Raw genomic sequence first — 12337 nt, forward strand, 5'->3', positions numbered from 1 at the left:
TCAATTTTATTCTCTATCAAATGAATAAATAAAATACTTTTTTTTTATTTTCTCTTAAACCATTATTTTATTATAACTATTTTTCTTTATTTATTTAATTATAAAACATCATTATTCTCTAAAATTTTATTTACGGAAAAATGGGATGTTACAAAGAGGAGGCGCGAGGAGTTACTTGCTCACGGACTTACCTACTTAAGGAGCAAATGCGACAGAGAGGCGAGGAGGCAATTTGTCGAGGAGGCAAACAAACAAGAATGCGAGGAAGAGTGCACACGAGAGAAAATAGAGCTCATAGAGACAATTCATATATTACTAAAAATTGATGTTAACTTATATTTATTAACATCGGTTTTTCAAAAAATTGATGTTATCATTACATCGTTAACATTGATTTTTCAACAAACCAATGTTAATTCAGTCATGTTAACATTGATTTTTCAGAAAACCGATGTTAACGAAGTCACGCTATTTACAATTGTACCACCACTTTTTTTGTTAACATCGATTTTATTAAAAACCGATGTTAAGGTAACAATGTTAAATCTTTATTTTCTAGTAGTAAGTTTTATGTGCTTTTCAATCCAATCCAATTAAGATTAATTGGATTAATTGAGATGGGCTGGATTTTTATTTTTTTTGCAATTCAATTCAACTTTAATTGGATTGGATTATGTTTGTTATTTATTGGGTTGAGCCATTAAAAAATAATCGTCTCTTTAAGTGTTATGAAAAAAATTTAGAAAATTCCAAAACTTTAAAAAAGTAAGGGATAAAAAAACTTCGTAATAGAATAATAATTGAATATAGCTATAATAGAAAGAATAATAAAATAACATCTATCACGTAATAGAATAATACTGATTTAAATTAAATAATATTATTTAATATTTTTAAAAGAAATAAATATGAAATTATAATATATATTAGAACATAGAATCAAACCTTCTTTTATTAATTTATTTTATTTATTTAACCGCGCATTACGCGGGTCGCAATCTAGTTGAAAAGAAATTGTATTCCATCTCAATCTTATGTCTCCCCCTCTTTTTGTCATTGTACTTCGAAAGTTCGTGGAGATTTCTCGGACTCACGATCATTATTATAGTGGAACATGATATGGTTCACAATTACGTACCGGTATTAAGTTTGACCTTGTTACATTTATTGATTGGAAAATGCTTCGTTTTGCGAATTCGATCGTTCATCACAGATGACATTATGCATAAGACCATTCAAACACACTTATGATTTCCATCAAACTTGACACTTTCTTACAATTTCTTTTTTTAGCTTCTGTCCAATAAAACAGAGACAAGTGGGTTTCTGCTACCAAAGCATATCTCCAACTAAATTGTCTACTATACATGTTTGAAACCTTATAAAATCTAGACTGTTATAGGTTGCCTTAATTTTCCCCGAAATTAAACAAAACACGCGTTTGCTGGTACATAATGGTTATAAAGGTCTTACATGAGACCTTTTCATACTAAACTTTGGTCAAACACACTACTATTCTTCTTTCATACCCACATGCAAGTTAAGTACTAGAATACCTCTATAACTCTTTTCCATTATTATTCAAGTCATTTGCTAATCCAAATTCCACAGTTAACTTTTGTCTCAAGGATTTCCTGCACAGGCTTATATCACAAACATGAATTTTGGGCTTTCTCCTCCATCGTTCTACAGTTCACATGACGAATTTCAAGATCAGGCGCAGGGAATTTTTGACAATGTTATGAAAATGGCAGTAATAGCATCCATTGGTAAGTAGATAGTTAAACCTTTTGGATCCATGCATGCTTGGGATATATCCATTTTTTTTAATTTCATGATAATATGATTGAAAAAAATACAATAACTATAGGGACTAAAATGAAATGTTTTAAACTATCAAGATTAAAGGGAAAGTTGTTGCAATTATAGTGACTAAAAGGATAATTAAATTAAAAAACAAATGGTTGAAACTTGTAAATTTGTATGTGTTTTATCAGGATTTCAACCGCCAATGGAAATGAATAGCGTTTTTCCTGCATTTGTTTTCTTACTCTTAAGTGCAATATTGTGTAGTTTTGTATCTACGGTATATATAGAAAATTGGCTTCAAAAGTGAAATGGTTGATACTCAAAATACTATGGCAAAGTGCAAGTAAAACTGAGAGTAGATAGCTTACAGAGAGAAACATGTGTTATATATTCTCATCCTTCTTCCTCACAATCGTCCTGTGGTTGATTAGAAAAGCTACCTTTTGTTCTATTTCAATTTCCAGTTTCAGGAGTGGTAACAATAGTAGTTATTATAGCAATAGTATATGCCATTATTGAGTGCTTGAAGAAGGCCATTCCTGCATATGCCCAGCTTCCGAGTTCAGACAACGATCATAAAGCTTCACTTTCATTTCCTTCAACTAGTGAAATTGAAGTAGTAATACCATCAGATTCCAGAGTGCAAGGTTCAAAACCTGAGTTTGCAACAATGGAAAGATTCCTAAGCAACATCAACAAGGAGAAACCCATCAGATTCTCCCCTAAGGAACTTGATATAATTACATGGAATTACTCAACCATATTGGGTTCAGGTGCTTTTGGGGTTGTCTACAAAGGGGAATTGTCCAATGGAGAACATGTGGCTGTCAAAGTTATCAAAAGTTTGGATATGGGAATGGAAGAGCAATTCAAAGCAGAAGTTGGCACCATTGGACGAACTTACCATGTCAATCTAGTCAGGCTTTATGGCTTCTGCTTCCACCACGAAAAGCGAGCTCTTGTTTACGAGTGTGTGGAAAACGGGTCTCTAGACATGTACTTGTTTGGAAGCCAGAACCGGCATGTTGAATTTGGGAAGCTTCATGAGATTGCAATTGGAACAGCAAAAGGAATTGCTTATTTACATGAGGAATGTCAAAAAAGAATAATTCATTATGATATAAAACCAGAGAATGTTCTTCTTGACATCAACTTGGAACCAAAGGTAGCAGACTTTGGCATGGCAAAGCTTTGCAGCAGGGAAAACAATGTTTCAGTCAATACACACTTTAAAGGAACAAGGGGATATGCTGCACCGGAAATGTGGAAGCCTTATCCGGTGACTGAGAAGTGCGATGTTTATAGTTTTGGTATTCTTCTCTTTGAAATAGTAGGGAGGAGAAGGCATTTTGATGATGCCTACAGTGAATCACAAGAATGGTTTCCAAAATGGACATGGAATATGTTTGAGAATAATGAATTATTTGTAATGCTTTCACATTGTGGAATTGAAAACAAGGACAGGGAGATAGCTGAGAGAATGTCAAAGGTGGCTCTGTGGTGTGTTCAGTATTCACCAGATGATAGACCTCTCATGAGTAATGTGGTGAAGATGTTAGAGGGTGAAATTGAAATTTCTCCACCTCCATTTCCCTTCCAAAACCTGATGAATGATAAGCCAAAATTGACTCCAAATGGAAGCACTGTAGATTCAGGTAGTGGTACTACTACATCATGGGAGACGGAATCTTTACTAGAATCTGGCTCTAAAATCAAGAACAATGCTTTTCAGATCGAAAAACCCACTTAGTTGTATCATATCAGTACAGAGATTGCTGCAAAATAGAAATTCCATCTAATTGTGTATTTAAAATAAAACAAGAGTGATTTTGAGCTTTCTTGAATATTACAATACATGCATATTCTGCAACCCAATTCTTGGCGCCTAAACTAAAATCTCAAAAAATTTGTGATACTTGTACACCATGGCAACACATTCTCCGTTATAACCAATAGTTACTTTTGAGAAGTAGGACTGATCGAATTCCCTAAAAATCTATGTGTCATATCTTATGATTTGTGCACCCACAATCAATTAGCCATACCTTTTTACTATTGTTAGTTAAATAACAAGTGGCAACAAATATATAGTTGCTCCGCATCTTGCTGGTGATGCTCAACAACTTGAGCTTGTTGTCCTTATTGGTTTAGTTTATTTTTGCAAACCTTTTCCAGACCAAGTTGATTGCAGGACCTACATTTAACTCCTGGGCTTACTTTTCCAACCTCCTCCTTTGTTGCCTTTTACTTTTCCAACCATCTTCACCACATTACTCATGAACTTTGCCTTTGGTATTGTCCATATGAGCACTTTCAATATTTTCTTCATTCCTCATTGATCTTTTTTGTTCAGTAGCTTGCAAAGTATTATGAACTCTACACGTGTTGTTTGCAAAAAAATATATCCTTATTTTCTTCTAGATAGGAGATTTTAGATTCAAACCTCTCTTGAAGACACACCAAAATTGTCTCCACAACCTTTTGATCACTAAGTCCTCTCCAAGCAATCTAATTTGTGTGCCAGCCTTCGAAATTCTTTGAAAAATATTTTACAATTTCAGTTTCTTTCATTTTCAATGCTTCAAGCTATTTTCCTATGTTCAGAACCTACATTCTTTTTTATAGTCTTCTACTTCAACTTGTCCCAAGACTTTTTTATAGTCTAAAGATTCAAGATCTTGATAGATACATTATCATGTAGTGTTGCACATGTATAATGACAAGTGCTTTGCTTTCCTTTTCCACTTCATCATTACTATTTCTTATCTGATCTATTGTTGGGTCATTTGGTAAAGGAGGTGGATTGCATTCATTTTCCATAACATCCAATAAACTTTAGAGCAAATTACGCTAATCACCCCGAATTTTTGTGAAATTACACAAACTCCCCCTGCTGTTTTAACAATTACAGTAACCTCCCTCACAGTGGAGCATGGTGTAATATTTTTTAAACAATTAAGGGGGTTAGTGTAGGAGTAAAAAAAGAAGTGTAATTGCAGGAAGCCTCATGTGTTTTTAGTGTAATTTACTTTCAACTTTAAGATTTGAGATAAAATCATCATTTTAGAAACACAAAAGTGTTAGTTTTCTCCTACAAATAAGAGGTGGAGGTCATGAACTACTAGTGGATGCCATTTTTGTTTGAAGGTTTTTGGTGCAGGTTTTCTTGCTAGTATTCTCTCTCACACAGACTCTGGTTTGTATTCCCTCATAGACAACTAAGAGATTGATGAAGTTCTTGATACGATCTATAAAACAGAACATAAAACAAGGTATAAGACCGAACATAAATAGTTGTATAGGATCAAACAGAAAAATCACACTAGATGAAAGGAGCAAAAAGTGATGAAATATTTCTGTTATTCACACACTAAGTGTTACAACATGTTGCTTAAATATAAAATCTATAAAAGCCCCAGATTAGGTTGAGCAAAAAACAATCATGACTAATACGTAAAAGTAAGCACCATTAGCTTACAACTAACTGTTTTCTAAACACAAATAACCTTCAACCTACTTTATAAACAATGAGAAACTTCAAAGACATTCTAATAAGTTGTTAAAAATCTCAATTTCAAACACTTGTACTAGCATTGGTCCTTGATGCATGGACTAAATGAGCAGGGAAAGTCCCATACTGAAATGGGTTCGAAGGTTTAGAAATTTTCGCCGAACCTTCCAACATTTTTACCACATAACTCATTATTGGTCTTGATACTGGCATATATTGGACACACAGCAATGCTACCTTAACCATTCTTTTAGCCATTTCCTCATGCCTCTTCTTGATACCACAAGCCTTTATTAACTCTCCCAATTCTCCAGCATCAATTTTTTTCCAAACCCATACTGAAAACCATTCTTGGCTTTCTCGAAGGTTAATGTCAAGGTTTCTTCTCCTGCCTATTATTTCAAACAACAACACCCCATAGCTGTAAACGTCACACTTGTGAGTTACAGGAAATGGCATCCAAATCTCAGGTGCGGCATAACCAGGAGTGACCCTACCTCCTGTCATAGTTATATGAGTATTCTCCCGGCTGCAAAGCTTGGCCAATCCAAAAATCAGCAACTTTAGGATTCTTTTGTTGTCCAAAAGAATATTTCCTGTTTTGATGTCATAGTGGATTATTCTTTGTTTGCAATCTTCATGCAAGTATGCAATGCCTCTTGCTGTCCCAACAGCTATCTCATGAAGCTTTTCGTATCCTAGGGTCTTGTTTTCATGAAACAAATAATTGTCAAGAGAACCATTCCCTATGTACTCATAAACCAGTGCTCTGAGGTCTCTATCAAAGCAAAATCCACACAACTGAACTACATTGAAATGATGAATTTTTCCAATTGTACCTAGTTCTGCCATAAGTTGCTCCTCAAATCTCTTATCTGAATTCCCACGTAGAACCTTCACAGCCATATGGTTCCGTCCCTTAAAATTTCCTTTATAAACTTCTCCAAAACACCCTGACCCCAACACTGTAGTGTAGTTATCAGTTGCAATCCTGAGCTGCTCACCAGTATACCTCATTGGCTTTTCTTTTTCCATATTACTCAGAAATTTATCCATAATGAGAGTCACAAATGTGTTTGAACTGCTACCAGTCTTGATCTTGGATCTTTTATAGCAACGACAAAGCAAACAAATCATCACTGATGAGAACGCAACTGCAATATGTTAATTTACCGTCAGAAATTTTGTGACAAAACATAGGAAAAACCAACATACAACAAAAAGAGAACAGAATAATATAAAACAGGTTCAAATGCTACGTGCTAAGTTGCTCAAATCGGTCCGTAGTTGACATATTTAATTCGGAGGTAATAAGATTCAAAAATATAGTAGTGGATATATAGGGATGTGATGCGGGATTTGAATGCTATATCGAATGTGCAAACGGATGATATCTGCATGATATGAAGCTTCACATTTCAAATATCAGAGAATGTGATCTTTCTATATTTTACAGATCCCCTGCCGGTCTAAAATATTTGTTTGAGCATGGAAATTCTTGATTGAATGAGCTTAATAGAATCAATGATATGAACAAAATCTCTAACGACATCTTTTTTACTGGATCTAACAACAAATACTAACAGTCTGTTTGTTTCTCTTTTCAAAGAGTTTTTTAGTTTTCCAAAACATTAAATTTAAAAAATTTGTTTGATTTGATTTTTTTTTTGTTTGTTTGAGAGTTTTGCAAGGAAAAGAGCTCACTGAAATTTTGATGACTCAATTCCGGATAAACCAGCAGATTTATTCAAATCATGTCTCCAGTATTGCACCTCGGTCCTATGTTTTTTTTCATGCTTAGCATATGCATTTTTATAACTCCCCGATTGATGTCGTACATACGTGGACATTGTTAATACATATAAATGTATTTTTGGTTGAGTATTCCAGATTACTCAGTCCAGAATTACGATTTCTTGAACTTGATCTCTGCTTCAATTCCGTGATGGTTACTCTCTTTGACTCCTTCGCTTTCGTGCATCTCCCTCACTGCCTTCTCTCCCATCGCCGGCTACATCACCACAATGTCATCTCTTGTGGCAGTGGACCGGGGTGGAGTAAAACACTACCAAGGGTATAATAGTCCATACAAGTTCATTATTTTAGCTTATGGGATGCACTAAGCAAAAAGTGGGTGCATTAAGTAATTCCCTTCAATGGAAGCCTATATTTTGGGCCCATGATTTTTTAACAGCATTTTTCATCTTTCCACTCCTACTTTTTTTATTATAATTTTAAGAATTAAATATGAATAAAATTTGAATAAGGAATAATTAAAAAATTTCGTTTTTAAAGACCAAAAACATTTAAATAGAAAAGTATTATTAAAAGTGTGATTCAGATGGTGTTTGTCCTAATTTTATTTGAACTTTTAAACACAAATTAAAAAGCTCTTAAAATATAGAAGTAACTTCTTTTAGTAAATAAATTAAAAAAACAAAGTTTGTATAAAAACTAATGACTCCTATCTTTTAAAAGAAGAAAAACTAAAAGTATTATACCAAACACTGTCTTAACACCAACAAACATGTGAATCAATTGGTGTAGAATTGTTTCAACTTAACACAGGTATTGAGTTTGAGTCTTGTATATGATTTAAACAAAGGAAAAAAAAACAATGCCTTAAGATTCTTAAGAAAAATAGTGATAATCTATAACTTGATATTGGCATGACTACTGGACTGAAAAGACCCTGTTGTACATTCTTCCGTGGATGCATGGGAAGAATTGTAATTCTCATTCAGCAGCATTGTGAGACCACATGGACATTTTTTCCAGTCTACAAAATCAAAAATGGAGTGCTATGAAGTTGCTTTAGTAACTTTACAAAAGCAAAAATGGAGTACATCTAGCATTGCAACAGAAGAGAAATTAAAGTTCAATGGCCAAAAACAAGAATATATTTATATACTTCCTCCGCAAAACATCTAACAGATCTTTTCATCAATGATCAATGTATTATTGCATAATATATAATATATATCTACTAAGGCAATTAAAAAAGGTGGACTATACCATAGACAATTCAATTGGTAGTTAAGGCCTAAGGGTACTCTTGTAATGATATAGTCCACACTCCACATTCATTGATGATACTGTTAACTTAGAGTGTGTTTGGATGAGGAAATTAAAATGAATAAAGTAATTATCCAGAGGATTTAAAATTCCTCCCACCTAAATAATCTGTTTTGATGCTCATTTAGAAGAAATTTAAAATTTTGGCATTTTAAAATGGAATTTGTTTTTAACTATAAACTTAGAATTTTAAATTCTTTCAAAAATGAAGGAATTCTAAAATTCCCAGCAACTTTCACAGAAGGCCTCTGCGGAGCCATGTCCGCGATCAGGGGAGGAGGTGAGGTGGTCGACAATGACAATCCAGGCCTTGACGTGGGGGAGGTACCGGAGCGGAGCATGAAGCGAAGGAAGGAGGCAGCGTAGAGTGTGTGGTTGACCTTGGTGATAGAGACAGCGAGGAGGCCGAGGCAGTTGGCGTTGAGGCGGTGAAGCTGGCGTTCATTGCAGAGGCACGTGACGATGGACTGGGCGCACGTGAGAAAAGAGAGTGTGTTCTGGTAAGAGAGCTTAAAGACCAAGCGACTGAGGCAGGTGGAGTTAGGGAGGTGCGTGGAGTGGGAGAGAAGCTTGTGATAGCAGGTTCCGAGGAGGTTGTGGCGGTGGCGCGTTGGAAGGGAGAGAGTGAGGGTTGTAAGAAAGTGATGACGTTCATGATGGTTGTTCCTCCATTTGGGATAAATTCATCTAACTATCTACCAAGTCATCTTGTTATCCAAACAAGAAATTTTAACAATGAAAGAATTTTAATTAAAGCAATTAAAATTTTTAAAATTTAAAATTCTCTAAATTTCCAAAATCTCTCATCCTAACAAACTGTTAGTGTTGTTTATTAACTCATTTATGCCCCCGACCCTTCTTCCCTGCCCATCTCTTCATTTATAATTAAGTTCATGTGTGTCTCTCTTTCGTTCTCTTTTCTCTATCCCTCTCCTTCTCCCTCTCCACATAGTTTTCTTGTCTTCATTGTGCTATATAAATAAGAGCAGCTACCACAGTTTTTGGTGTTAGTTTCCACTCCCAAGGAAAATATCAAAAGTTCTTAAATTATATTGATGAACATTGTCATGGGAGCTGGCGTGCCTTTATATTTCACTTTGAAATCAATTCTTTTGCCTGTAATTAATCATTTGCTTAATTATTTTATATCTTAGTTTTTCCTTTAGAGCAAGGTTCCTGATAATCTCATAACTCAAGACCCTTTGGTTTTATTATTTTTAAAATGTGAACATGATATTTTTTTCTTTCCACAAATTTAAAATTTCCAATTTTTGGAATTTTCTTAGAGAAGGAAAGAAAGTAATGATAATTTTCTTACTGCATTTCACACCTCAGCTTGATATTTTAATCTTATACTCATTCTACATTAACTAAGATTCATTCATTTTCTATGTGGGAGCTATAATTTATTTTTATGTTCTTGTGGTCTTGTGTGCAGCAGAATGTCTTGCAGTGACCTCTCAATTTCTTCACCCATGACCTAACTGTAACATCCCAATTTTTCGTAAATAAATTTAAAAAGCTTTTTAGTAAAAAAAAAATAAATAAATAAATATAGAGCAAATAATAGGCTGAGTACCCTAGGTATAAATAGTTATGTTAAGTCAGCTGCCTTCTTTTGGCCTCATTTTCGTTTTTCCCCTTCTCCTCTCAAAACCCTTTCTTTTTCCCGCAGCCCACCAAACCAGTCTCAGAATAACGACGATCTCGAACCCGTTCACCGTTGGATCATCGTGAAATTTGAGTATCATGTTCGCAACACAATTCCGAGAATTCTCACCGTTGGGAATTTCGATATCATGTCTGAACTGAGAGAAACACCCTTCACATTGTAGCCTTTTTCTTGCCCGCAGAAACCCAGAGCTGTCTTGGTAAAACTACGATCCTGGGTTTCGTTAACCGTTGGATTATTGTGAAATTTGGATACGTTGTTCGAAATTCAATTCCGCAAGCTTCCACCGTTGGGATTTGCGAGATAATATTCGTGGAGGGATAAAAAGGAATCGTATGAAGACAGTACAAGTGGAGGTTTCAATCTCTTCTCTGTCTCTCTGACATTTGGGAATTCTATCGGAGCAGTCGGATGAATAATTGAAAGAATTTCCAGGAACCGCTAGAGATGTTGTTATCGCTGGCTGAAGACACGTGAGCCCGCTTAGAGGTAAGGGATGAGTTTATCGCAATTGGGGATTAGAATGAACATGTGTAGGGATCCTTAGAGAACTAAATTTGAGTTTATTTTGGGATGTTTATTGAATTATAATTTTCTCTTTATGATTATAAATATAATATTATTGTGTTCTATGTACCAATTGATGTCCTGATGAGAATTGATTGATAAACTTGAGTGCTCTTGATGTCTTTGTGTTTAACACATGAATCTGATTAATTGATTGTGATATAATTGTGAGAAACTATTTCAGGATTTTACACCCCATGTTGTGATGAAATCTTTTGTATAAAGTGTTATGTTGAGGTTATGAAATGATGATTCAAACTGTGAGTATGTGATAAATTGAACATGTGACGGATGATGAAATACATGTGTATTGAGATGAGATGTGTGTATTGAGTTGTGAACTATGAACTGTGCAATCACACAATTGTAAGACCCTTTAAGGGCGACGAGTATTGTGATGGGATCCACTGTGGGAATCCGACGAGTTAAAATGATTTTGAAAACAATTGAGTAGATGTGTGTATTGCATAGTTCATAGGTAAAGTGTACATGATTCATGAGGTGTGATAACATGTTAAATTGAGATTATACCATTGTGATTGGGATTAAGTGTATGTGATAAATTGAGTATGTATATGATTGAGATATATATGTGCATCGAGTTGTGAACTATGAATTGTACAATCACACGATCATAAGTCCCTTCAAGGGCGACGAGTTAATGCTAAGTCCCTTTTAGGGCGACGACTTGATGTTAAGTCCTTTTTAGGGCGACGAGTTGATGTTAAGTCCCTTTAAAGGCGACAGGTTAATGATAAGACCCTTAAAGGGCGACGAGTTAAAATTATTTTGAGATTATAAATATAATATTATTGTGTTCTATGTACCAATTGATGTCCTGATGAGAATTGATTGATAAACTTGAGTGCTCTTGATGTCTTTGTGTTTAACCCATGAATCTGATTAATTGATTGTGATATAATTGTGAGAAACTATTTCAGGATTTTACACCCCATGTTGTGATGAAATCTTTTGTATAAATTGTTATGTTGAGGTTATGAAATGATGATTCAAACTGTGAGTATGTGATAAATTGAACATGTGACGGATGATGAAATACATGTGTATTGAGATGAGATGTGTGTATTGAGTTATGAACTATGAACTGTGCAATCACACAATTGTAAGACCCTTTAAGGGCGACGAGTTAATGTTAAGTCCCTTTAAGGGCGACGAGTTAATGATAAGACCCTTAAAGGGCAACGAGTTAAAATTATTTTGAGAACAATTGAGGAGTCGTGTGTTTTGTACAGTTCATAGATAGAGTCTGTGTGCTAAAATAATTTTAGTGGTTGGACCTGAATCAGGAGGGAGAGGCCCTGACAGACTCTTCGGAGTGTAGGCCTTGGGGGTCACCGGGTTTGAGTGCTCCTTTAAGCCTATGTTGATCCCATATGGTTGGAGCATTCTCGCAAAACATCGTGACCCTGACTGGTCTCCCTATGATCTTACTTAGTGAGAGTGACCTGACAAACCCATTGTGTGGTGTGTCTTGTTATGTACTCCTAAGCGCCCCAGGGTGGTTTTTCACTGACATGGTACCACATTGCATATAGGCTTGAGTCTTAGCATAACTGTCGCATACGCTTGCTAATTGTTTATTATGAAATTGATGTGTTATTATGTCTTGATCGGAGTGTGTGATTCCTGTGTATAATGATTGATGATTGAAAGGTGTGATTGATGAATGACAAAGTGATGAA

At 35.0% G+C, this 12337-nt stretch overlaps 2 protein-coding genes across 2 annotated transcripts; one reads left to right on the top strand and one right to left on the bottom strand.

The window, feature by feature from the left end:
- The first annotated feature begins 1228 nt into the window (after window positions 1–1228).
- On the top strand, window positions 1229–4048 carry LOC100820269 (LEAF RUST 10 DISEASE-RESISTANCE LOCUS RECEPTOR-LIKE PROTEIN KINASE-like 2.2). The gene is made up of 3 exons (XM_041010061.1): window positions 1229–1539; window positions 1643–1769; window positions 2274–4048. Exons 1-3 carry the CDS (start codon window positions 1474–1476, stop codon window positions 3557–3559), a joined length of 1479 nt encoding a protein of 492 aa, XP_040865995.1. The 5' UTR covers window positions 1229–1473; the 3' UTR covers window positions 3560–4048.
- A 1335-nt stretch (window positions 4049–5383) lies between these two features.
- Window positions 5384–6391, bottom strand: LOC100775360 (LEAF RUST 10 DISEASE-RESISTANCE LOCUS RECEPTOR-LIKE PROTEIN KINASE-like 2.2). The gene has a single exon (XM_003547390.3). It carries the CDS (start codon window positions 6374–6376, stop codon window positions 5384–5386), a length of 993 nt encoding a protein of 330 aa, XP_003547438.3. The 5' UTR covers window positions 6377–6391.
- Between the last annotated feature and the right edge of the window lie 5946 nt (window positions 6392–12337).

Source organism: Glycine max, chromosome 15 (assembly GCF_000004515.6).
Source record: "Glycine max cultivar Williams 82 chromosome 15, Glycine_max_v4.0, whole genome shotgun sequence".
Taxonomy (NCBI): Eukaryota; Viridiplantae; Streptophyta; class Magnoliopsida; order Fabales; family Fabaceae; genus Glycine; species Glycine max.

What these genes read in the sequence shown, in the direction of transcription:
- LOC100775360 (XM_003547390.3), bottom strand. Translation starts at nt 6,376, where the DNA reads ATGGATAAATTTCTGAGTAATATGGAAAAAGAAAAGCCAATGAGGTAT.
- LOC100820269 (XM_041010061.1), top strand. Translation starts at nt 1,474, where the DNA reads ATGAGACCTTTTCATACTAAACTTTGGTCAAACACACTACTATTCTTC. An exon ending in TCTTTCATACCCACATGCAA is followed by an intron (nt 1,540 to 1,642) that starts GTTAAGTACTAG and finishes TTTCCTGCACAG; the next exon opens with GCTTATATCACAAACATGAA. An exon ending in GGCAGTAATAGCATCCATTG is followed by an intron (nt 1,770 to 2,273) that starts GTAAGTAGATAG and finishes TTCAATTTCCAG; the next exon opens with TTTCAGGAGTGGTAACAATA.